At 40.6% G+C, this 26,013-nt stretch overlaps 3 protein-coding genes across 4 annotated transcripts; 2 read left to right on the plus strand and 1 right to left on the minus strand.

The window, feature by feature from the left end:
* Window positions 1-1,374: 1,374 nt before the first annotated feature.
* On the plus strand, window positions 1,375-3,937 carry LOC146574604 (cytokine-inducible SH2-containing protein-like). Of its 2 annotated transcripts, none has more exons than XM_085274420.1 (3): window positions 1,375-1,705; window positions 2,525-2,688; window positions 2,910-3,937. In XM_085274420.1, the coding sequence occupies exons 2-3, from the start codon at window positions 2,574-2,576 to the stop codon at window positions 3,404-3,406; spliced, it is 612 nt and encodes a 203-aa protein (XP_085130546.1). In that variant the 5' UTR covers window positions 1,375-1,705; window positions 2,525-2,573; the 3' UTR covers window positions 3,407-3,937. The 2 variants fall into 2 exon arrangements, with proteins under 2 accessions (XP_085130546.1, XP_085130545.1); XM_085274419.1 differs by lacking the exon at window positions 1,375-1,705 and adding an exon at window positions 1,712-2,108.
* hemk1 (HemK methyltransferase family member 1) lies at window positions 3,844-17,511 on the minus strand. Its single transcript, XM_085274417.1, is given in 12 exon segments — window positions 3,844-4,638; window positions 4,640-4,664; window positions 4,814-4,924; window positions 5,206-5,301; window positions 5,943-6,048; window positions 6,142-6,191; window positions 6,343-6,407; window positions 15,040-15,177; window positions 15,278-15,371; window positions 15,453-15,544; window positions 15,631-15,804; window positions 17,169-17,511. Coding segments are annotated over 12 exon segments (1,056 nt in total). The 5' UTR covers window positions 17,235-17,511; the 3' UTR covers window positions 3,844-4,599.
* Window positions 17,512-17,717: 206 nt separating this feature from the next.
* On the plus strand, window positions 17,718-25,474 carry nprl2 (NPR2 like, GATOR1 complex subunit). Its single transcript, XM_085274408.1, has 11 exons — window positions 17,718-18,284; window positions 18,532-18,623; window positions 18,738-18,906; window positions 18,993-19,101; window positions 21,755-21,891; window positions 22,200-22,297; window positions 23,418-23,454; window positions 24,003-24,096; window positions 24,185-24,302; window positions 24,416-24,558; window positions 24,648-25,474. The coding sequence occupies exons 1-11, from the start codon at window positions 18,189-18,191 to the stop codon at window positions 24,713-24,715; spliced, it is 1,161 nt and encodes a 386-aa protein (XP_085130534.1). The 5' UTR covers window positions 17,718-18,188; the 3' UTR covers window positions 24,716-25,474.
* Window positions 25,475-26,013: the final 539 nt, after the last annotated feature.

Genomic DNA, 26,013 nt, shown 5'->3' on the forward strand with positions numbered 1-26,013 from the left:
ACACACACACACACACACAGCTGTTCCCTCTTACATTTTAGCACCGTGTTATGACCTTCTCAAACCTGCTCACACAAACTTATGAAATTATCTGCTGCAATTTAAAAAAAAAGAGAGAGAGAAAAGCAACAGAAGGAATGACTGCTTTTCGAACGTCTGTCTAACAAACCTGCCTGTTTTTATCATGCAGAAGGGGATTGCTATAAATTACAGACCATTTATAAACAGGCGTTCAAACAAAGTGATTTATGAGGAATGTAATTTCTTTAAATCTAGTTTCTTGTGTCTGTGTGCTTTAAGATAAGATAAGATAGAACTTTATTAATCCCTCGGGTGGGTTCCTCTGGGAAATTCGATTAATGAACTGCATGTGACTGCCTTAACCTGCCTGCTGCTGGTTTCTTTTTACTATAGCAATGATTACATCTGTAGACTTTCTGTTTCCATGATACGTATGTAAAATATGATTGCAGTAGCATAAAAAAAATTATGCTACTGCAATCATATTTGAAAAATGTAGATGTGTTTTTTTGCCTAAGGCCTCAAAAGGTATTTGTTCAACCTCACCCAGCAGGGACAGATAAAGTCCACAGAACTTCTTAGAAAGAAGCTCATTTCAGGATTTCTGAGAAGACGCTATTCAGGATCAGCGCGCTCTCCTGGGTATGGTTATGATTATGACGCAGCATATTTCACATATTACTCTGCTTCCAAACTACCACATATGTCTGAGCGATGGCTCTTAGTATTATTGGAATAAATATTTTAAAAAGCCGGACAGGATATGCCACAGATTTTACAACAATACGCAAAAACCCAGCGTCAGAAATAATCCTTAACAGCCCTTATTTGGCCATATTCTCGTAAATGAAACAAGATATCAACACCTACATGCATTGGAGTGTAAGCTGCAGGCCGATGCAGGGATCTCTTAGATACATTCCCGGGAAAATAAATACCAGGAGAGATCAAATAAGCAGAAATGTAACTGCAAATGAACTATAGTTTAATCTAGGGCTGCATGTGTGCAAACAAGACACAAAAGAGCAATAAAAGTGAAGATTATCAGAAGTCACAAACTGAAGCACAATCAGCTTTTCTCTGTCTCTACGGCAGTCTTAACCCGGTTTATATATATTTTTTAGTTTATTGTCACAATAACAACTTGTTTTCTCGAGCGTAATTACTCTAAAGCTCCTAGAAAACCTCTCGCCGTGTTTTTCCACCAGGATCGAGGGAAATCTATATTACTGGAAATAGCCAGTGAGCATTCCTATTATCTTTAATGTCGAGGCGGTGAATTCCCAGAATGAAGCCTCTGTCAGGGCCGCCCGGCGGGGCGGAGTCAAGCTCTGCAATTATTCCTGGAAAGCGACTAGGCAGAAGCTGCCGCGCGGTTCCTGGGAGCGGAGCGCAGGTTCAGCGAAGGCGGGGAGCCGCCGGGTGAAACGAGGGGAGAGATGCCAGAGAAAAACAGCACGGTTCGGGGCGGTTGTCCTGGGAATTAACCGAAACACAAAAAACCCCCACACACATATATGTGCGAACCCGGTTTGTCCGTCGAAGGAGCGCTAATAGAGGAGCTGTAGCCCTGCCGCGAAGCGAAACAACCGGCGGCGGTTGGAGCGGAGTGGGAGTTGGTGCGGCCGGCGTGACGTCAGAGCCGCCGGTGCTGCGAGTTCTCAGAATAGACTTCTAGGAAACGGTAAATTTTAAAAGCCAAGCCTTTACACTCTGTCCTTCACACATCGGGATCTCATTCTGGCGACAACACACTCCAACGCAGTGCTGCGGAGAGCTGAGCGTTACAGTAGAGCCGCTTTTAGGTCGTTTCTATTATATTTTATTGTTGTTCTCCTCTCTGCTGATCAGTGTTAAGGACAGGAGCAGAGCCTGTTTGCGTGCACGGAGCTCTTCGGGTTACAATCGAGCTATTCATACATGAAACCCATGTCACCGCGGATTGTTTGTTAGCCAGATTTTTATTTTTTTCCCCTCCTTTTTCTTTAGATACATTTTAGTCTCTGTATGTTTTGATTGTTTTCTGAAGTCCGATTGGATTTAAGCCCAGAGAAGTGAAGAAATAGAATGATTCTTTGTGTACCCGGGTGAGTTGACTTTTCTTTGTCTCTGCTTTCTCTTTGCTCGTCATTGTAAAGAAACCCAGCCGGGAAATTTCAGTTACACACACATATATATATACACTTATATATATATAAATATATAAGTGTAAAATTGCCTTAATTGGCCTTAATTATTATTATTGTTGTTCAGGTGAAAACAAGACAAATGCAAGCCTGTTGCAAGATCTAACGTAACCTTTAAAAAATACTAGTTATTAGTAGTTCATTGTTTAGGTCAGTAGTAAAAATAGGATAAAATGCGATAAAGTCAGTTTTTTGAAAAATAAATAAATCAGCCAAAAAATATTAAAATTCCAGGGTTAAAAACAAGGAAGCTGTGATAAATCCTCCTGCTGTGTTTGTTTATGTCTGCTAACTAGTATCTTCCATCTGATTTCCAGTCCTGGAGCTCTTCTGCCCACTACCCCGTCCACTGAATCCCCACGGGGTATGCGGGCAGGAACTGCAACTCCCACCCCCTGCTTCCAAAGCACCAGTCCACGATGGGACCCCACAAAAGATCTGAGGGCCATTGCCAGCAACTTCTGCTACCTAGAAAATTCAGGTGTGGTTTAAAACATGCTTCACATCTTTCTCATTCCAAAAAAAAAGGAGAAAAAAAAAGCATTCCTAAAAATCCTCGATGTGTTCCAGGTATTGTTTGGTACATTTCATTATCTGCTCTGAGAGATTAGTTGATTGTTCATCGCTAAGTAAACATCAGGCTTCATGCAGGACAACACGATCTGTTCACGGTGACTAATATTTAGGAATTTGTGTGTGTAGGATGGTACTGGGGAGCTGTGACTGCAGCCCAGGCCCACACTGCTCTTCAGGAGGCATCTGAAGGAGCCTTTTTGGTACGGGACAGCAGTCACCCTCTGTACATGCTGACCCTGTCGGTCAGAACCGCGCGTGGCCCCACAAGCATACGGATCCAGTACAGCTGCGCCCAGTTTCTGCTCGACTCCAGCTCCCCGGCCAGACCCAGCCTGTCATCCTTCCCCAGCGTTCCCAGTCTGGTGCAGCACTACATGGGACCAGAGAGAAAGGCAGAGGAGGGAAGAGTGGAGGAGGAGCCTCCTTCAAAAGCCTCTCAGCAGGGCATCCAGCAGACCACAGTGGTACTAAAACTCAAGCAGGCTCTGTACAAGCCCCAAAGCCTCCCCTCTCTTCAGCACCTCACACGTCTCGTCATTAACAGACAAACTGACTGTCCCGATCAGCTACCACTCCCAAGGCCCCTGCTGCGTTACTTACAGGACTATCCCTTCAAGGTCTGAGGGGGCGGAGGAGGAGGAGAAAGAGGAGAGGAGGTTCACTGAATCACTATTAATGGCTGACTCTCAGCTTAAGGGGAAAAAAAACAAAAAAAACAACACTTTTAAGCGGGTCCTTTGTGTCCGTAAAAGACATTGCTGCTTCAGCAGTTGGAGGCCAGTTGCAAAAATACTGGACACAGGGTGATGTTTTTGGTGACAAAATGTGTACAAATTCAGTTAATCCTGCTGTGTCTGGTTTCAGACTTAAATTGTTGAGGACTGGATGTCGAAGCACCCCAGGAAAAAGGAAAACAACAACAACAACAAAAACTTGTGAGAAACATGAAGTACTGTACTCTGTTTTATGATGGATGTGGAAAACTGTCCATATCTTCTCCCCTCCTTCATCAGTTCAAGATGTATATAGTTTCCTGAGAAGTACACTGATTACACTGAGACATCTTTTATGCCATTTTATTTTTGTTTTCTCAGTACAGCATCTTTTTGTACCTTTTACATGTGTACGTTTTTGTATTAAAACCACCAGCTGGACTCTTGGCGTGTCATGCTTTTACATTTGTATCCACTTGTTATTCATCTGTGTTGTTTGAAATGCCAAACGTTTCTGTTGTGTTAAGGCTTGCGATCGCCATCACCAACCCCCGCATGACGACTGCTCTTGTGACACTTGTTAGGAAATATTTTCCCTTAAATCACCTTTGAAACACAAAGACTTAGTGGCCTTTAAACTCTAAGTATGCGAGAGAAGCAGATTGTGTGAGGAAGTAAAGGCCGTGCTGCGTGAGCTTTTGCTCAACAATGCACGCAGCTTGCATCTGAGTCAGCGAGAGGACAAGCTGAGGGGAGGACCGTTCGTCAGTGGATTCACAGAACTACTGAATGCTTCCTGGGAGGAGGGTGAGCTTCTGAGAGGGAGGGTTCCGAGAAAAGCTTCGGTAATTACCTTCAGCTTTGGAGCCTGCGTTTTTTTTGTGCCTTCGTGCACACATTTTTTATTGTGACGCAGGATGTGATCACGACTGTTACTAGATTAAAAGTGCAGCGGTGACATGAAAACAATGTGCGCTTGTGCAAATTATGAATGCTGGGTGTTATCAGATCAGTGTGAGCGCGTGCTTGGTGGTTCAGTGGGGGTAGGGGAGCTGAGGCAGCGGCGACCTGAGCTAAAGCCAGCGTAATAGGATCTTAATTTCTCAGTCCAGATCCTGCTTGTGGTCCTTGTTTGACTTCTTCCTTCTGAAGGATGCAGAATCGAGGCCTAGGAAACACAAAAAACGAGCCGGCGTCACTGATGCCCAAACCCCAGACCCCTTAATCAAATCACAGCGATGGCCCTGAAAGTGGGCTCACGCAGAGTGATTTCATATGAAAACTGATATTGATGTAAAGCAGTTTTATTGAACAGACCTGCCGGTGATGTCATGCCGTGCCTCCTTAAACTGCAGCCCGTCCACGTTCCCCTCCACCCACTGTCGAATGAGTGGGGGGTGTCTGGGGTCCACCTCCAAGTAAGCACGACTGTTTCTCACCAGGAAATAAAACAAAAAACCCACAGAAATGGGGTAAAAATTAATCATCAACAGGACTCGATTTTGAAAAGTAACCCTGAGATGAGAGCAGCACATGCCTGGAAGTGCATTCACTGGAAGTCTTTTAGAAAGCTTAACACATTAAAGAGGCAACACGATACATGTGTTTTTCAGAACATGCTGTTCTTGTGACAAGGCGCTTTTGCCTTTAGGAATTGAACACAGGTGTGTCCGTCTGTGTGTGAGAGTTGGCTTTTTTTTGGTTTTTACCCATAACTGGACAGAATCTGGGGAGCCAGGGTCAAAATCTGCTTGATCACTTTCAGGCCGTCTTCGCCTCCGTCTAAAGCTGCCGGGTCTTCAAATCTGGGGAGCAGCACACAGCAAAAGCACACACTGTAAAATAGATACAAACATCACATATTTTAAAATGTTTTCTAATGAAATCTGATAAGCTTATTTATTAGATTTACATTTTACATGCAAATTACAGCTAAAAGTAAAGGATGAGTGCACATTTCCTTCACTATGATCATTTCTTCTAATTTAAAGATCCCAACATTGATTAAATGGTCAGCTACTCATAAATAACATATACTAAACAGTATGTTAATATTGTTATATTGGTTTCATTGTATTTATTAAACAGCTTTAACAAATACAATGTTTAACAAATTGTAACAATTGTACAATTTTTTATAAATACAACTGTATTTGTAAGCAACCTAAAACAGTAAATTCTGCTTGGTTTTATATGCCCAGAGATTATCTTTCATAAATCTTTTACAGTTTCATATATTTCCACCTTCTCCTATAAACCCAACAGATGAATGCTTAATGACATTGTAATTACTCACAATTATTTAAACAATACAACCTTAATAGCTCACTCTAAAGATTTGTACATTCTGCATTTAATAACAACTTTTGCGAATCCAACTGAATAAAGCTTTTTTTAATGTTAAACATAGACAGGTTTAATATATATAAAATGAGAATTTAGTCACCTTAAAATTTCAGGTTCAAGGGACGCCATGTCTTCTGAAAGCAGGTACGGAGGGTTACTGACCAAAGTTGTAACTGGCCTAATGAGACTGAGCAGAGTTTCTGCATCTGATAAAAAACAAAACAAAACAAAAGAATCTTTTTATCAGCAGAGGGATCAGCTTTGTTATTTAGAAAAAAACATGCAAAACTTTCACTGACCCTTCATGACATCGATGTGATGAATCTCTAATCTATCCTCAAGTCCCAATCTGCAGACGAAAATCCTTTTTCAGATTTTATGAAATCTTTATAACAATGTAATGTAATCTTTATAATAATGTAATGTAATCTTTATAATAAAAATAAATCAATGCTAAAGGACATTTACAACATAGTTTTCATGGGTTGTGCTGCAATTACCTTAGTGCGTTCTCTCTTGTTAAATCCACTGCATCCTGGCTCTGATCCAGGGCGACGCCTTTAAGCTGGAAAACAAAACACAAGAACTAACTTTACGCAGAAGTTTTCTCTCTGTTTTCCTGTATTTGTATGCACGGGAAAATTGGGACATTTTTACTTCTTTATAATCTGATAACAGAAGAGAGTCTAAAATATGCAAACACAATATCACAGTATAACTGGAGTGCATGTTTGATCAGCTGAGATGAGAAGATGTACATGTGATGTGAGGATAGCAGCTTATCAACTGGAAATCTATAACTAATGATTTATCATATCAGTTATCCTATTGATTTTTTTCCCTGTTAATCAATGTGGCTCGGCTACAGGGAGGGGTGGAGCGGGGGGTTCAGTGTGTTGTGTCAGGGGAGGTTGACCCACACAGCTGTTCTCCATCACCGGGTCATGCCTTCCCTATTTCAGGGGGATGCCGGGACCGGACGAGAGAGCGGTGTGTGCTGCGCAGAGCGAGGCAGCTGGAAAGCTGCACTTTAACTCTGTAAATAAAAAAACACTCAACAAACTGTAACACTGTGGTTGTCTGGTCCTTCGCCATTACAGTCTATTAATAGTAAATAAATAAGTCATCACTAAAAAATGAAACATAACATATGGTCATCACAAGCCTCAAAAAAACACTCAATTAGCTCAGCCTAAAGAATCCACTGTCAAATGTTCTTTAGAATAACTAAATGACACATAAAAAGCTGCAGCCTTTGTATCAATACTCACTGTTAGGTTAAGGCAATTTATCTATTTAGACTTAAGCTGACAATAGTAGTGAGCAACACTTTCCAATGGCTATGGGTCAAAAAGCTCAAACAGCAGTTTGAGTGTATAAGGCCATGACATTCACCTGTGTCAGTACCTGACTTTCCCGAGGTGAGCATGGTGTTCCATTCCTCCAGAGGAATTTATTTAACTCAGAGAATTAATGCCAGGATTGAAACTGTTCTCATAACACACGACTGCCCACCAACTTACGTCGGTGTTTTTCGTAATTTGTAATTTTTCTCTAACTGATGCATCACGTTCAGCATCTAAACAAGCTGACATTTGCTTGTTATATGGGATTAGTTTCAAAAATGCTTGGTGCTACAGGAAATGTCACAACTTCCTGAAGAGAACATGAAAGTCTGTACACAACGTTACTGATTGCAAAGAGGATCCTGATCAAAACCACAGATGTTCAAAACACAACCTCATCTGACAGATGTTGATGAGGAAGAAAAAACGTCTGGGTCTTGAGATTTTGCAGACACACGACCACTAACCGCCAGACATTCAGTTTGTAGCTCATTTGGACGCATGACCGTCATGGTGACAGTGTAGGATCAAGCGAATAAGGTCCCGGTCACACAGGCTTAAAGACCTGTCAGTGACCATCTGGCAACCTCCGGGTCATGGAGGAATAATGAGTTTACCCTGACCGATTGCAAGTGGTTGCTGAAGGCTGATGGCAGTCGCTGGGAAAATAACTGTTAAAGCTGCAGCCACTCATGCCTAAAGACCGGACTCTTTATGGCGTTATTTTTGTGCCACTATTCTGAGCGCACATAAAAACATTTTTTGCAGGTGCAAGTGTTGCATTTTGAGGAGAAATTTATTTTGAGTGAAGAAAAGCTACATTTGAGTGAACAAAATTCATTGCTGCGTGCAAAAACTGTGTTTGCTGTTATCCCCACACACACAATAGCAGCCCCTCTCGCTCAGTTTTTGCATTTGAGCTCGCTCGCTATGTGTGCTCTCAACATTTCTGCCCGTGCGCATTCAACTCTTTCTGTACGCCATGTGCCACAAAACCAGCCAATCACAGACTTGGATGCAAAAAAATCTGATTGGCTATTTTGGTCTCCAATCAGCTCGAAATGACGAAATGCAATATCCCAGAATCCATTTCGTCCAAACTCAAACGAGGCAGTGGCGGAGTTTGAAATATCACTCTTTCTGGGTTACAAAATAAACTTTTAAGATATTTTCATACGATAATGGTTCTGTGTAAACTTCAAAAACCTGCTCGATTTATCAAGACATCACATATTTGCAAAAGTGCTCTAATGTTTTCGGAGATGCCTGTTACCCACCAGCTGACCGCATAGCTGGACTGGCTATTGCGCATACCGGACATTTGCCCGGTGGGCCGATGGTGATCTTTCATTTTTATGTTTGCTTGTTTGTTTTTGTAATGGTATAAACAATGAAAGGTGGTGGATTAGCCAATTGGCTAATCAACTCTGGGCTGGACCAATTACAATACATCCTTATTGAGGTGAAAAGGAACGCGATTAGTCCCGTACTTCAGCTAGAATGAAAAAAGACACAAAGCTGGAGTTATTCTGTGTTTTTGCTGTACAACTGCCTGTTCTTCTCTCATTCTCTCCCCTCCCTCTCTTGTTGCTACTTCAATCATGAAACTGATCAATGATCAGCTGATGTCTCTCTTGTTTGTTTATCGCCCACTTTGCACCAGAAACAGGAAACCAGCGGATGTTGCGCTAAACAACACCAGCACGTTTAAGCTTGATAAGCTGTTGTTAGAATTTATTTAATATTACTTTCTAGTATCAGCTGATGTTTGCCAGAGCCACAGCTGTAAAAGCTGCTGGTCATGATATCGGTTTGGATATGTGGTGAGAGGGAAACATGAAGGTGATACAAATCATACATATATACCAACAAGACAGTGTACATCACTGTGACAACAGCGTTTGTTTTCATTCAAAAGCTTTATGGTTTTTCCTACAATACCTGGTGGTGTAGTCGGCCGATTTTTTGTCAGTTCAGCCTTATACTATGTTTAACCCGAGTGACCACCTGGTCAGCTGGTGGGTAACAGGCATCTCCGAAAACATTAGAGCACTTATGCAAATATGTGATGTTTTGATAAATCGAGCAGATATTTGACGTTTACACAGCACCATTCTCGCATGAAAATATCTTAAAAGTTTATTTTGTGACCCAGAAAGAGTGATATTTCAAACTCCACCACTCTGTGTTCCTCTGCCACTGCCTCGTTTGAGTTTTGGACAAAATGGATTCTGGGATATTGCATTTCGTCATTTCGATCTGATTGGAGACCAAAGTAGCCGATCAGATTTTTTTGCATCCAAGTCTGTGATTGGCTGGTTTTGTGGCACAAATATAACGGCATACAGAAAGAGTTGAACGCACACGGGCAGAAATGTTGAGGGTTGCTATTGTGTGTGTGTGGATAATAGCAAACCCTGAAATACAGTTTTTGCACGCAGCAATGAGTTTTGTTCACTCAAATTTAGCTTTTCTTCGCTCAAAATAAATTTCTCCTCAAAATGCAACACTTGCACCTACAATTCTTTTTTTCACGTGCGCTCAGAATAGTGGCACAAAAATAAAGCCATAGACTCTGACCCCTGACAACCACCTGTTGCTAGGGAAAAACATGTATTCTCTGACTGGTTGGCACAAAACTCGTTGTGATTGCTTTGTGTTACAGCATATTGCTGTGATCATAGTTTGAATGGAAGTGACAGACCTGTCTACAAACTAGTGCGAATAATTCGATGATAAAAAATTCTCGACACAAATTCTTTGACTCGATGCTTCGTTTAACACTTGGCTCTGAAGCATGTGTTAAACATTGTAAACGCAAGTGTTTCCCCCTCATTTGCGACTAAAAACAGTCCTACAATAGAGATATTTCATCACAGGATCCCTAAAAATAACTATAATAATAGTAGTAATGATAATAGATTTTAATATTATTTTCTGACATCGTCTTCTAATGCTATATTTTGCTACAGTGGGGCAAAAAAGTATTTAGTCAGCCACCAATTGTGCAAGTTCCCCCACTTAAAATGATGACAGAAGTCAGTAATTTGCACCAGAGGTACACTTCAACTGTGAGAGACAGAATGTGAAAAAAAAATCCATGAATTCACATGGTAGGATTTGTAAAGAATTTATTCGTAAATCAGGGTGGAAATAAGTATTTGGTCACCTCAAACAAGGAAAATCTCTGGCTCTCACAGACCTGTAACGTCTTCTGTAAGAAGCTTTTCTGTCCCCCACTCATTACCTGTATGAATGGCACCTGTTTGAACCCATCATCTGTATAAAAGACACCTGTCCACAGCCTCAAACAGTCAGACTCCAAACGCCGCCATGGCCAAGACCAAAGAGCTCTCGAAGGACACCAGGAAAAGTATTGTAGACCTGCACCAGACTGGGAAGAGTGAATCTACAATAGGCAAGCAGCTTGGTGTGAAAAAATCAACTGTGGGAGCAATCATCAGAAAATGGAAGACATACAAGACCACTGATAATCTCCCTCGATCTGGGGCTCCACGCAAGATCTCATCCCGTGGGGTCAAAATGATCATGAGAACGGTGAGCAAAGATCCCAGAACCACACGGGGGGACCTGGTGAATGACCTGCAGAGAGCTGGGACCAAAGTAACAAAGGTCACCATCAGTAACACACTACAACGGCAGGGAATCAAATCCCGCAGTGCCAGACGTGTTCCGCTGCTGAAGCCAGTGCATGTCCAGGCCCGTCTGAAGTTTGCCAGAGAGCACATGGATGATACAGCAGAGGATTGGGAGAATGTCATGTGGTCAGATGAAACCAAAGTAGAACTTTTTGGTATAAACTCAACTCGTCGTGTTTGGAGGAAGAAGAATACTGAGTTGCATCCCAAGAACACCATACCTACTGTGAAGCATGGGGGTGGAAACATCATGCTATGGGGCTGTTTTTCTGCCAAGGGGACAGGACGACTGATCCGTGTTAAGGACAGAATGAATGGGGCCATGTATCGTGAGATTTTGAGCCAAAACCTCCTTCCATCAGTGAGAACTTTGAAGATGAAACGAGGCTGGGTCTTCCAACATGACAATGATCCAAAACACACCGCCCGGGCAACAAAGGAGTGGCTCCGTAAGAAGCATTTGAAAGTCCTGGAATGGCCTAGCCAGTCTCCAGACCTCAACCCCATAGAAAATCTGTGGCGGGAGTTGAAAGTCTGTGTTGCTCGGCGACAGCCCCAAAACATCACTGCTCTCGAGAAGATCTGCATGGAGGAATGGGCCAAGATACCAGCTACTGTGTGTGCAAACCTGGTAAAGACCTATAGTAAACGTTTGACCTCTGTTATTGCCAACAAAGGTTATGTTACAAAGTATTGAGTTGTATTTTTGTTATTGACCAAATACTTATTTTCCACCCTGATTTACAAATAAATTCTTTACAAATCCTACCATGTGGATTCATGGATTTTTTTTCACATTCTGTCTCTCACAGTTGAAGTGTACCTCTGGTGCAAATTACTGACCTCTGTCATCATTTTAAGTGGGGGAACTTGCACAATCGGTGGCTGACTAAATACTTTTTGCCCCACTGTAACTCCTCTACTGAAGAGTGAAAACTGCCCAGCGTTGTTGTACGTTTTTCGTTGCTGCGGCAGAAAGAAGATGGAGAGGCAATTTCATGACACAAATAAGTGATGCAGACTCAAAACAAACTTTAACTGAAATATAGCAAAAGTGCAAACTGTTCTGATAATGCAGGGGCGATGTTGTGACTTCTCTAAATAACGTCAAAAATGTTAGCTAAAGTAGCCTAAGTCACTCGAAATTATTAGCTAATTGTAGCTTTCGGAGCCATTAGTCTGCTGGTATATCGCTAGCTGCCAGCAAAAGGGGCTGATGTAGTTTATTATTTTAGTTTGTTATAGATGTCTATTCCTGTTCTGTGCTTCATTGTTTGTCTACAGTACAGCTCCAGATCCAACTGAGAGCATGTCAAAAGGAAATCTGTGTCCAGTAGCAGCCTTTATTCAGTCTGAATATTGTTCTAAACATGGATCAGTTTATGCCTTTTATTGGTTTTAAATTCTGTTTCACTGTTACATTCAACCTTTGGTTGACAGCATAGTCTCAGAGAGGAGCAGAGAGGGAGAGGAAGGGAGAAAAGGAGAGAAAGAGAGAAAAAAAATAAACAGGCAAGAGTGAACATGTATATTTCAAAGGGAGTGTAGCTTCTGTTTTGCCCATTTTCTTTCATGACGAAATGTTTCTCCTTGTGTCTAGGATGGTTCTTTCCAGGTATTCCAGATTCCTCCAACAGAATAAACATGTGCAGTTAGTGGGGTTAGGTTAACTGTGAGTGTGAATGGTTGTGTGTAGGGCTGCTCAATTAATCGAATTTTAATCACGATTACGATCTGGGCTTTCAACGATCATTAAAAATGACTGAGCCGATTATTAGCCCCTCCCTCGTGCTTTACTCTCGCGCTGCTCCATGTGGCAAATCCAGCGCACCTCTCTGCATTTCAAATAGGCATCACAAAAATTAAGAGGACCCAAGGGAAGCTCGGAAAGCTAAGCAGAAGTTATTTGGAGTGTAGACATAGTGTGTAAACTTTGCTACAGTGTCGTAGCTGCACCACAGAGCAACACTGCAAAGTTCACTAAACATAGATGTTTACATTTTTCATTTATTTTTTATATTGCAAACATTTGCACTGTTATCAGTATTTGCACACTATTTTATATTATTTTTTAAAGTCATTATTCAATACATTGTTATTGTTAACCCTTTAAATCCCTGTAGAACCGGAACCACGTAAGCTAGCGCAATAATTTGTTTTGCATATGAAACCGGAGGAGTTGTACTTACATCTTATGCCATCAGCTTAAGTGACGGAAGTGACGTCATTTTCGCGGAAAATGTAGTTTTTTACTTGTAGGCCTTAAAAGCCTATACTGGTGTTTTTATAAGTCATGTTAACTTTTCTGAATAGTTTCTGGGATGCTTAGAACTCGAATTGCTCAGCTGGAAATAGTTTATTTTGATGCACCTGCTGTTTTCTTTCCAAATTTGCATCATAGGATTGTTTTTTGTTTTTCCTGTAGTATATAAAAATTGCTGTATCTCCAAAATAAAACTATGAAGACACTTAAAATAAATTTTCTGTGGTGGGAAACTATTTTTTTGCAACTTTTTTGTATTTAAAGTTTTGAGGGATAAACCTCTTAAATTTCCCCAAGTAGAAATATATGTAAAAAAAACAAAACAAAAACGATTGTCAATTTCTTTTGTAGTTTATTGCACTTTTTTGCAATTAATGTAGTTACTATGGACTTAATGCATACATATTATTAAAATATGGGCTATAACAGTTGTATTGATGTATAGCAACTTGAAATGCTCCCAAAAATGGCACTACAGCATGTAAAAAAAAAGTAATATAAGCTCTGGCGGACTTGGTTCTATGGTAGGTCTTAAAGGGTTAAATAAATATCGTCAAATAATCGAGATCTCAATTTCAGTGAAAATAATCGTGATTATCATTTTTGCCATAATCGAGCAGCCCTAGTTGTGTGTCAGTGTTAGCCCTGTGACAGTCTGGCAATGTCCTAAATAATACCTGCAATAATATCAAATATTGCGTTAGTTAAATTACAAAAATATTTAAAAATATAAAAATGAAATCTTTTTTCAAAAGCCAACAAAAGTGCACACAGGCCATAAAACTCCGATCCACTGACCTAAGGGTTGTTAGGTGGAACACTGAATTATTATTAATATAAATTATTAAAATCTACACTATCATAACGTCTGGATTTAGCAGCACAAAAACTTGCCTCTTGTTAATGTCCGAAATCTTTCCAAGAAAATAAAGTAAAGGTACATTTTTATGCCTTAGTCTGGACTTCATATATGTCTTATTTTATTTAATTTGAGAATGTAATTTTAATATTACACGTGCACACCGTCAAAGGGTTTATTTGGTTTGTTTTTTTGTTTGTTTTTTGACAAATGTATGCAGTTAAAATATAAACATTGCAATTTCTAAAATGGAAACTAATGAGGTGAGGTGTTCCGGGCATGTCCCACCAGGAGGAGGCCCCAGGGCAGACCCAGGACACGCTGGAGAGATTATATCTCTCAGCTGGCCTGGGAACGCCTTGGTGTCCCCCCGGACAAGCTGGAGGAGGTGGCTGGGGAGAACGAGGTCTGGGCTTCTCTGCTTGGGTGGCTGCCCCCGTGACCCGGCCCCGGATAAGCAGAAGAAAATGGATGGATGGAAACAGTTAATTTTGAAAGGTCTGTGTTTATTCTCTTTTGAATATTTATTATCGTTCATTGATATGACAGAAGTGTTTCTTATACGATTACTTATTTCCAGTCTGAATCACACTATTTCAATTTTTTTACCGCTCAGCTCGTAGTTAGCGAGTATTTGCAGACAAACATTAAAAACTTTGACGGCTGCCAGCTCCACCCCTCACGACACATCAACTCCTGTCAGTTGCACACGTGGTATAAATGTAAAAATGTATACTTCAGGTGACCTACTTCTCGAGTTATGGCATTCACAAGATTTGCAGAAAACCTGACCTCAATGAAATTCAATTTCAATCAGTGAGGGTAGAAATGAGAACCAGTCATAGGAATACACATTTTTCCCTAGCAACCAGTGGTTATATCACGACCAATGAGAAACCTCAATATACTGCATATATTTCACTGTTGTAATGAAAAATTTGACTCATTGTCAGTGTATTAAGACCCAAAGTGAGGGGTAATACATTAATAAGTTAAACAGCCTTTTTCCTGTGGGGTCCCTTATTGTAATTCCACTCGTCTGAAATCTTACGAGAAGCACAAAATTCTACCTGAGGCAGACTCTTCAGCAGGCTAAGAGAAATGGCACCAGACCCACATCCCACTTCCAGGCACGTAGGCTCCGTCTCAGCAGGCACTCCCATCTCAGTCTTCATCTGCAGATCATTGAGCACCAGCTCGACCAACTCCTGCATCAGCAAAGACGAAATAAAAATCACATTTCGGCTTATTCGTGATCATTTGCTGGGTCTTCACTGCGAGCATGCACTGCCTCGTCTTTTCTTTTACCTCCGTTTCAGGTCGTGGTATGAACACAGGAGGCCTCATCTTCAGCGTCAGGTCCCTGAAGTCCCACTCTTCAATCACGTACTGCACGGGCATCCTAACCCAAACATGCAACATTGTAAATATTTTAATTGAAAATCACTGAAATGCATATAGAGAGATCTATGCACAAACTCACCTGGAGAGACGTGTGGTGCAGAGCTTCCATATCTGCTCTGTTTGTTCTCGGCTGAGAAACTCTGTTAATCTCTCCTGCTCAAGACTTTCTATCTGGATAAAGAAACGCTATGTGAACTTGATCCACGTTTACTGCATGTCAGTGCAAGTGCTGAGGCAATGTAGATTTTGCAAATTACAGTTTTAGCTCCGAGGAGATGAGCAATGATGTACTGGCTGGACTGCTCAGGCTCCGTCACACCTCTCTCCTCAAAGCGCCTCTTCCATAACTTCACCGCCTGAAGTGGTGTAATCCTGCCTGCGGGTAAGGCTGGAGCGCTGCATGTACGGACAGCTTGGGACTTCCAAAGTACCTAAAAGCATGACATTTAGGATTTATTTTTATAGCGAGCATTATCGCCTTTATTTTGATAGTGAAGCAGTGTGGAGTAGAAAGGAAAGAAGGGAGAAAGGACGAGGGAAGGCACACAGTAAAGGGCTGAGGGTTGAACTCAAACCCAGGCTGCTGAGTTCTGAACCATATGGCACATGTTCACCAGCTCAACCAGGGAGCCAAACTGGCACCTGTCGCATTTAAGTTCAAATAAAATTTCCAAGTATCAACTGCAGTTTTTTAACACTGATGTTAGACTCCCATTAAGCATTTCCTCGGGGGAATTTCCAGCAACTTTGGAAATCATCACGATTTATTTTAGATCAAACCTCAGACACCACTCACGATTACTCATAACACGTGTCTAGCTGATAAGTCATAAATAATTTTCACTTCCTCCCTATAACCAAGGGGTTAAGAGGGAATCTGTAAGTCAAGTTAACTTACATTAGTTTAATGTAATCCAGTAAGAGAGAAGTGTTATTATTAGTTACTGTATGTGTATGGACAATAATCATTTTGTTTATTTATTTGAGTTATTCAAGCTTATATAGTATTTATTTAGTACAGGTATAAGTTATGTGCCATGATAGATCGAAAGATACTTTACTGATCCTAAAGGGGAAATTACTATGTGATAGTAGCAGCATAAAGAACTATAACCTACAATAAAATTGCTTGAAAGTACCACGGGCCCATAATAAAGGCCTTATAATGTGAAGTAGTGCAAAATTTTATATGCAACAGCGATTTTAAAAAATGAAGCAAAAGAAAGACAAATAAATACAAAATAAGGCTGGGATTGTGCAAAAAAAAAAAATTATACTGGGATATAGAAGTGCAAACGGCTTCAATAAATAACAAGTACAATTTCAAATCCAACAGACAGCAAGCAGCAGGAAGGTTTGATACTGATAAGTCTGAGGAATACGGACAGGTGTGTTCGCCTGTCAACAAGCAGGAGAGCTTTTGTAAAGCTTTATCGAGAACTGCAGGAATGTTTTCCTGAAGGCTTGACTCAGTCTGAGCTCTGCTGCCTCTGTGTGTGCGCCTGCCACTTTATTTTGTTAAAAAGAAGATAACAGAAAACAGATTTGGTCCAGTTGCGTCAATGGAAATCAACTGATAAACAGATCAAGAAACTCATTTGACCTGGTCTGTGCTTACAGGTGCGCCAGTTTGTAATGTGAGTAATATTTCCAGTTAGGAAGGCAACAGGAACAGGTTTGGACTGTTGGTTTTTAAAGCCGTGACACTGTCATGTTTTTGTTTGTTCAACACTTTGGACGCAACGTGTCGACTTCCCGGAAAAAAACAAATAAAAAAAATAACTTGACCAGTTACCTTTGGTCCACTACTCCTGCACCCAAAACATCTGTAGTAGCTTGTACTCAGCGACCTTCTCCACATGGTTAACAGTATTAAGTCTTTACATCGTTATTCATTGGGTTTCCGGAGTCTATGCGCTCTCGGGCTGAACTCGCTGCATGGCGGCAGTAGTCTGTTAGATCAGCATGCTACACTTTACGGTCCTGTATGAAATTCAAACATTTTTCTGTGTCGGAACAACAAGCTAACTGGCAGGGCTTGTACTGTGTCCTGCACGCGGCACAGAGAGCGACTGCGGCGCAGTCTGCGCAGCGCTGACGCCACTGAACGACGTTGCCTTCACGGACTGTAAAACATATAAAGCTACACCGTCACATACGTTAAGTCTGTAAAGTAAGATGGTAAAATAGCATCTATAAATGTAAAAGTCATTAGCAAGTAATAAAAGTAATATTACATTTGGTAAATACTATTATTCGAAACCTTTAAATTGTCTAAAAGGGAAATTTTCCTTAGTGTTGCGCAATTGTTCAGGCCCCAATACTTTAAAGCGTTTTTATACGACAACAGAGTTCGTGTTACTTTTATATTAATTTTAAAACATTATTGGTGCTACATACGCCACGACTTCCTCTGTCTTATTGTTGCCTTTACAGTTTTTGCGACGTCAATTTTTATTCTAAAGCTAAGTTACTGGGTGTCCCTGAAGGCGATATTATTGTTGTTCTTCCCTGTCTGGTTTTTGCATGCGTTGATGTGTCGAGTTATTGAATAGTTTGATGCCTGGGTGACCATAACCTCTGCTTAATACATTAATAACAGATTTTATAGGGCGTCTCTTAACTTTAGACCTGCGTTTAAGTACCTAAGGACGTCGCTAAGTTGTCTTTAAACGTTAAAGCTATATGCTAGCTCATGCTGCTGTAAATAAACTGGGAAGATCCACAGTAGACACACAGGAGATACCTTGTTAACGCAATTTGGGGCAAGTTAATAGGACTCAGCAGGGTTTACACACCTCTGGATTAGTTCTCCATGAGGATAAAATCTATGATGGGCATGCCCACTCGGATAGAGTGTATATTTTTCAGCGAATTTCATCCTACTCTGGGTCCCAAGATAACATATCAGGTAAGTCTGCAGATGGTCTGGTAAAGTAGTTTTATGTTATGTTATTTATTTTATAGCTACTGTCGTTATGATTATCTTTATAAATGCCCCAATTGCGAGCTTGTTCATGACTGAGTGTGTTTTAAACGTGCGAGGCAGGTTTTTAATCCTTCATAGTCATTTGGCATTGACATGTACTCTGCATAATCCTTCTGAGCTCATGTATCGTATTGGGCATAGTTTGTCATACTGTGTCCTCTCCTAACAGGTTCCAGAAGAGTACATCTCACGGGAGCTCTTTGACACCGTTCAGGTTTATATTATCACCAAGCCAGAGCTACAAAACAAATTAATAACAGTGTATGTAGTCTTATTCTGCTCGTCTGTCTCCCTGCCTTGTTTGAAGTCCTTAGTATTTAAATAATAGTGTATTAACTTAATCAACCAATCTCTTCTTTTTTTTTTTAATCTTAGCACTGCAATGGGAAAAAAGTTAATTGGCTGCCCAGTGTGCATCGAACATAAGAAATATAGCCGAAATGCCCTCCTGTTTAACCTCGGCCTTGTTTGCGATGCCCGAACCAATACTTGCAGCCTCGAGCCTATTGTTAAGAAGCTATCTGGATACCTTACAACTCTGGAGGTAAAGAGTATCACATTTTCACATGTTCACGTGATCGCTTTCTTCGGGATGATTCCTTAGAGATTTTCTGTCTTGTTGTGTTGCAGCTGGAGAGCGGCTTTATATCCAAAGAGGAGAGCAAACAGAAGCTTTTACCCATTATGTCAACTTTGTTAGAGGATCTTAATGCCACGGGAGCCTGCACCCTACCCATTGGTATTATTTGGCATCTTACTGGCTATAAGTTTTATCTGTGGCAAGGAGCAATATATCTTTTTAATATATAGCTGTGGTCAGACGTTTACACACATTCATCATGGGCATGAATGTCATGGTAATTTTGTACTGTTTCATTGAACTGTTCTTTTTTCCAGGGTGGAATTATTTTAAATCTTTAATGACTTAAAAAGACAAGAATTTGGCACACAAGTTAGAACTTATTTTGGATGTTCTCTAATCCACACAGGGCCAGAAGTATATACATAACTTAAATATACACACTCACTTAAATCTTTTAATAAGTGGTGCTGAAGTTTCTACAATGTCTTTTAACTCTCCGAGACTAACTTCTTGTTAGTGATCATGATTTACATGATTTTTCTGGTACGTTTTCTTTTCCAGCATAAAAATGCTTGTTTGACATCACCCATTAGATTGCCAATACTCAGAACAATGGGTGTAGGAAGGGAAATTATAGATTTCCCTTCCGCAAGTTTGACTGCAGATTCCAAGATAATCTGTTTAAACAACTACATGTAAGTACAATGTATTCTGATGTGTCAACACTGCTGAAGTCTGGAAGATTGTCACCATCACATAAGAGGAAATTGGTTAGGATTTTCAGGAACAGAACAGGAACCACCAAAGCTCAAAGCAGCCATAAACAGGTGCCAACTAAGAAAGAAGCCCCTACTCCATAGTTGACAGCTGCCCACACAGATAAGCCAAATGCTTTCTGGAGAAAGGTTTTATGGACAGATGAGACAAAGACTGAGCTGCAGTACTGTAAAAAAGTAATTGCTCCCTTCCTGATTTGTCACATTTACATGTTTTAGATCATCAAATAAATTTTAACTGTAGACAAAGACTAAAGACCTGAGTAAATACAAAATGTACACAGCGTTTACAACTGAATCCTGTACAGTCTGTGGGTTTTAGGCTGTGGAGGTCCAAAGTTCAAATGTTCTTCGTCCTCCTACCGTCTACTTTTATAGCTAGGTTAACGTAAATATGATGTTGTGTAATTAAAAATCAGTACATACAGACGCTGCAGAGACTTAAAGCTGTTATCTGGGTAAAGTTAATTACTCCATCAAATATGTCTTGATGCATGCTCAATCATCCAGGTCAGTAAATCCCAAAAGGTTGATTCTACTCATCTGGATGTAGCGTTTTCAATGGAAGAAACGTTTCGTCACTCATCCAAGTGATTGCTTCAGTCTCAGCTGACCGCAGGTCTTTGATCAATGGGCATTTATCAGTGGTTGTTGATCAATGGTCATGACAATTTGCATATTAATGATCAAGGAACTGACCTCACAGCGCATTGTTCATTCAGTGGGCTGGTTTCAGTAATTGTGCAAATGTACTGTTTATAAGGTTGGAGAAACCGGCAGTCAGCTGAGACTGAAGAAGTCACTTAGATGAGTGACGAAACGTTTCTCCCATTGAAAAGGCTACATCCAGATGAACAGAATCAACCTTTTGGTACTCCATCAAATACATATTAATATTAGACAATAACTAGAGTAAATACAACATGCATTTTTAAAGTACATTACGGATGCATGCTGTATGTTCATTCCACCCTAGAAAAAGAAAAGCTCAGAGAAATCTTTAAAAGCCCAAAATTGTAATGATCCATGTACTTAGTAATAATGTGACATGTGCTCTGTTACTGTGCTGCAGATCATACTGAAAGTATCATAAACGATAGAGCTGCAGCTGCTCTACTAGACAAATCATGTGATTACGGCATTTCTAAATGAACTAAAGCATCTAGAATAGAATAGAATAGAATGGCCCATTATGTTCATTGCACACGTACAACTAAATTGTGGGTCCTCCACACCAACTGTGCCGGAATAGAATATAAATAGTAAGACAGCAGGAATAAATAACAAGCAGGAGAAATATATACAGGGCAAGATAAAAGCTGATGAGGGTTACTCAGGCCATGACTCTGGTTGGTTGGTGGGTGGGAGGGTAGGGGTGGGGTAGTGTTTGTCAACACTCCGAATGACCCAGGGGAAGAAACTGTTTGTCTGGAGGCGTGGGGCCTGATTTACTGGAGGTTTCGACCAGAGGGCAACGGGTCAAACAGGGATGGCGGGACACGAGGGGTCACCTGTGATGGCCCTGGATATCCTGAGGAAAGAGGATCTCCAGGAGTGGCAGAGAGCAGCCAGTTATGTTTGGGGCAGTATTAATTACCCTCTGCACAGCCTTCCTGGTTTTAGTAGTTGCCCCTGCGTGGCAGACATCCAGGCAGTAGGAGAGCACACTCTTCACTGAGGAGAGCTTTGTTATGCATTATGTTCGCTAACAACAGGTTTTCCAATATCTCTGATAAGCCCTTATCAGCCAACCAACATGCTGGCTGGGTTATGGCCCAAAGTGAAATTATGTGGTTGTTTGGATTGATTAGGTAAAGTCAAGACAAAGCAGTGCCACTATGCAAGCGGCTTTGCTCTGACTGTTACTCTTTTTAGAAATTCAGATGGGAAATGCAGGCTGATGTTTCTGAGTCAAAAATTTTATTTAAGAATTTACCAGCTACACATAGGCAGTATTCACATGTTGGTTGGCAGCAACAGTGTTTTGTTTTTTTTAAACTGCTCTTACTCTTGTTTGTTGTATCCTTTTTAAGATGAGTCTAACACCATTCATCTAAAGCTGATTCAGCTGCGAAAAGACCCCCCAATAGTTCAGGAGTACGACGTGCCAGTCTTTACCCAGTGCAAAGACCATTTTATCAAGTCTCAGTGGGATCTCACCACTCAACAGGTAGGCTTTCAATGTCAACAACCTCTGGCTGCGGCTCTTGAGAGGTATTTGATAGCACTCTAAGAAGTGCTTGGAAGAAAGATCAGTGTTTAAACACTTATCAGCTGTGCTGGAAGTGATATAAGCACGTTTTTATATCCTTTGTTTTATGATTTGCAAGAAGGCATTAGTGCAAGACAAGATGCCCTTTATTGGTACAATACTGTTTTATTGCTTTTATGAGTTAACATGTTTACAGCATTTAGTTACACAGTAATGCAAAAAGCACTACGTGCCTCTAACCCTTATCTATTTGCTGCTAACTGCAGATTCTTCCCTACATCGATGGATTTAGACACATCCAGAAAATTTCTGCTGAAGCAGACGTTGAGCTGAATCTTGTTCGTATTGCAGTGCAGAATCTCCTGTAAGTATTTTTCAGTAAATACAGTTGTACTCTTTAGTAACCTCACACACGTACTGCTTCATCCCAAAACTTTGTTTTATGTTGTTGTTTTGATTAACTGATAAACCAAGTATGAACGCCTCTGTAAATGCAGAAGTTTTAATAGTTTGCTGTGGACCATTCAGGTGGGAGCTAACACAATCCCACAATCTTCCCGGGACTTCTTGTAGGTTAACATCCCAGCAGATTCACTTCAAGGTCAGGTCGTACAGTACTCAGCAAAACCTTTAACACAAACACACACACACACACACACACACACACACACACACACTCACACTGACAAGAGCTCAGTTAGCATGTTAAAGTTGATGGCAGCACAATTAGAAAAGACTGAAGAAGTATGGCTTGTTTGGAAGGACTGCTTCTCTGTAAAAGGAGCATGGTGGCACAGTGTAGGTTTGCAAAGTTGGATCTGAACAAACCACAAGACTTCTGAAACAATGTCCTTTGGAAAGATGAGACCAAAAGTGTTGACATTTAACCAGAATGCACAGCGCTGTTTGACAAAACCCAAACACGGCATATCAGCACAAACACCTCGCACCAGCTGTCAAGCACAGTGGTAGAGGGGTGATGTTTTGAACTTTGCAGCCACAGAACCCGGTGACCTTGCAGTCATTGAGTCAACCATGAACTCCTGTGTATCCCAAAATATTCCAAAGTCAAATGTGAGGCCATCGGTCCCAAAGCTACTGTAAGGCTTGGCCAAAACTGGGTTATCTGACAGGACAATGATACAAAGCACAGCAGCAAATCTGCAACAGAATGACTGAAAAATAAAAGAGTCAGGATGTTGCAATCACCAGTCAAAGTCCAAACCTCAACCTGATTGAAGTGCTGTTGTGGGACCTTCAGAGAGCTGTGCATAAATAAATGCCCACAAACCTCAGTGAATGGAAACATTATAACACAATGACGCGAGAGACTGATAAAGTCATAGAGACAACGATAAGCTGAAGTTATTGCAGCTAAAGGTGGTTTTTCAAGCTACCGAATGAGGGGGGTGTACTTGCATTTTCACTCTGTAGTCAAAATACACTTCAAAAAGATGTATTTACTTCTCTTTTTAACTTCACAGGTACTATGGTGTTGTGACTCTGGTGTCAATTTTCCAGGTATTAAACTAATTTCACATCACACATATATGAGTGTAGTGGAACAGTTTATCAGGGACCATTAGGGCCGATGTTAGTTTTAATTGAGAAGTTGTAAAAAAATTTTCATATAATTCCTTCTGTGTTCTGGAAATGTTTTGTTTTTTTCTGTTTTTGTGAAAGTGAATTTTCTTGTGCAGAAAAACTTTTTTGGGGAGGGGAGCAGTACAGGTTGTAAAGCCGTAAAGCAAGCATCGGTTCTGAAGGCCATTCTGATAAAAGGGTTCATTTATTTCAAAAGAAAGCCAATTTATATATTGCACATTGCTCTCTATGCACCACTTTGAATACAGAATATTAGGGCAGGTTTTTTTAAGTGAGGGAAGGCTAACTGTGCAAGGCCTTTTATTTAAAACTTTAATTTTAATCTTTTCCTCTTTTTTTTTTAACAAATACATTAAATTATTGTCTCTAGTCTTCTGATATTCTGCTGTAAAAAGCAAGCTATTAAAAAGTGGCTAATACTTCCTGATGACTTGTTCTGGTTGCCTTCATGGGTCTTTCTCTAGTACTCTAATGTGTACTGCACCACCCCAAAAGTCCAGAGCCTCATAGATGACAAGTCCATTCAGGAGGAGTGCCTTAACTACGTCACTAAGCAGGGTTAGTTGGGGTCATGACCATTAAAACACGTGTTAATCTTTATTTATTTTGTGACGTTAACTGTGCAGCTTTGCCCTGTCACTTTCAGGTCAGAAACGTGCGAGTCTGAGAGATGTGTTCCAGCTGTATTGTGGGCTAAGTCCGGGAACAACAGTCCGAGACCTTTGCTCACGCTACTCACAGCAGCTTCAAAGGGTCGACGAGAGGTTAGCGTCGCTCAAATGATCAGTTCCTGAAAAGACTTAGCGCTCCTGAAAATTCAGGTCAAAGTGGCACTGGCTCATACTGTATGTGTGTCATGTCACTCGTTTCTCCTAAGGAGGCTGATCCAGTTTGGACTAATGAAGTGTCTTATTCGACGGCTGCAGAAGTATCCCGTGAAGGTGATCCGCGACGAGAGAAGCAGGCCTCCTCGACTCTATACCGGTTGTCATAGTTACGATGAGATCTGCTGCAAAACAGGCAGGGTTTGAAGCCTTCTTTGATTGTTGGACAAAACTTAAGAACTGATGGTGTGAAACAAGTGTGCTTACAATGTCCTAATTTTACAGGGATTACTTACCAGGAGCTTGATGAACGTTTGGAAAACGATCCTAATATTGTCGTGTGCTGGAAGTGATGGGGCAGAAGGGTACAGCAGTGCCTAAGCAGCCAAAGATGCCTTGAACTAGAGAAGGAGGTTTCTTCAATTAACAGAGAAAATAATGAGTAGCGTTTTGCAGTTTTCTTAGCTTAGTTTTGTTCAAAAAAGAAAAAAAACTTGAAAGATTGGATATCACACTCATTATGTGGCTATACAATCCATTCATTAAATGGAAAAAAGGCTAAAAATATCTATTTATGTGGGTTTCATACTTCATACATATTTTGCTATCTTTATTGCTTTGACTCTACTTATAACCCCAAATTCATGTCATTTCTACCGCACAAATAACATTCCAACATAAAAACAGATTGCACTGCCACATATCCTTTAGCTGATTCTACTCATTCCTGGAGGGTTGAAGATCCGTTTGCAGTTAGTTAATGCAATGTTATTAGCATTTGTATTTGAATTTGTACTTTATTTATATGCTGCATTTTTGCTCTAACAGAAGCACTGAAAGCGTTTCTTACTGCAAGATACATCCACCCATTCACACACAGATAAGGGCAGTTTCGGTTCTTTTTTTTACCCAAGGATATTTAAATATGTCTGACCTTCAGATTAGTAGGTGATGAAACATATTATTTATAACTGTTTACAAAATAGTAAAAACTTTTTAATGTAACTTAGCGGCAGTAAAATTCATCATGGGAGTGAAGCCCTGGAACAAGCAGGTACAGTCTTATGTTATCACACTGTGAAGAAAATATTTGAAATAAAATGCTTTGAAATTACACCCGCCATTAATACGTTTTTAATAATAATTTCATGTACTTTTATTTAGAAGGATGACTTGAATTTCATGTTTGCAAGTACTTTTTTCACTACCATATACACTCACCTTAAGAAGCACACCGGTTCAGCTGCTAATAAGATAACACAAATGTCTAATTAGCTAATCACGTGGCAGCAACTCAATACAGACTTGTACTGGGATTTTCCTACACAACCATCACTAGTGTTTACAGAGAATGGCCCAAAAAAAGAGAAAATATTCAGTGAGCGGTACTTCTCTGTGCATAAAGGCCTTTACTAATCCCAGAGGTAAGAAGAAAATGGTCAGACAGCTTTGAGCTGATAAGAGGGCTACAGTAACTCAAATAACCAGTCGTTACAACCAAGGTATTCAGAGGAGCGTTAATGAAAGCACAACATGCCAAATCTTAAAGTAGATGGCCTACAGCAGCAGAAAACAAGGCATCGGGTGCCACTCCTATCAGCTAAGAACAAGAACCTGAGGTTGCAATTCACACAGGCTCGCCAATTTTGGA

Source organism: Mchenga conophoros, linkage group LG5 (genome assembly GCF_057382185.1).
Source record: "Mchenga conophoros isolate Kocher_MC1m ecotype Shallow Benthic linkage group LG5, M_conophoros_male_GT1.1, whole genome shotgun sequence".
In the NCBI taxonomy this organism is placed as follows: Eukaryota; Metazoa; Chordata; class Actinopteri; order Cichliformes; family Cichlidae; genus Mchenga; species Mchenga conophoros.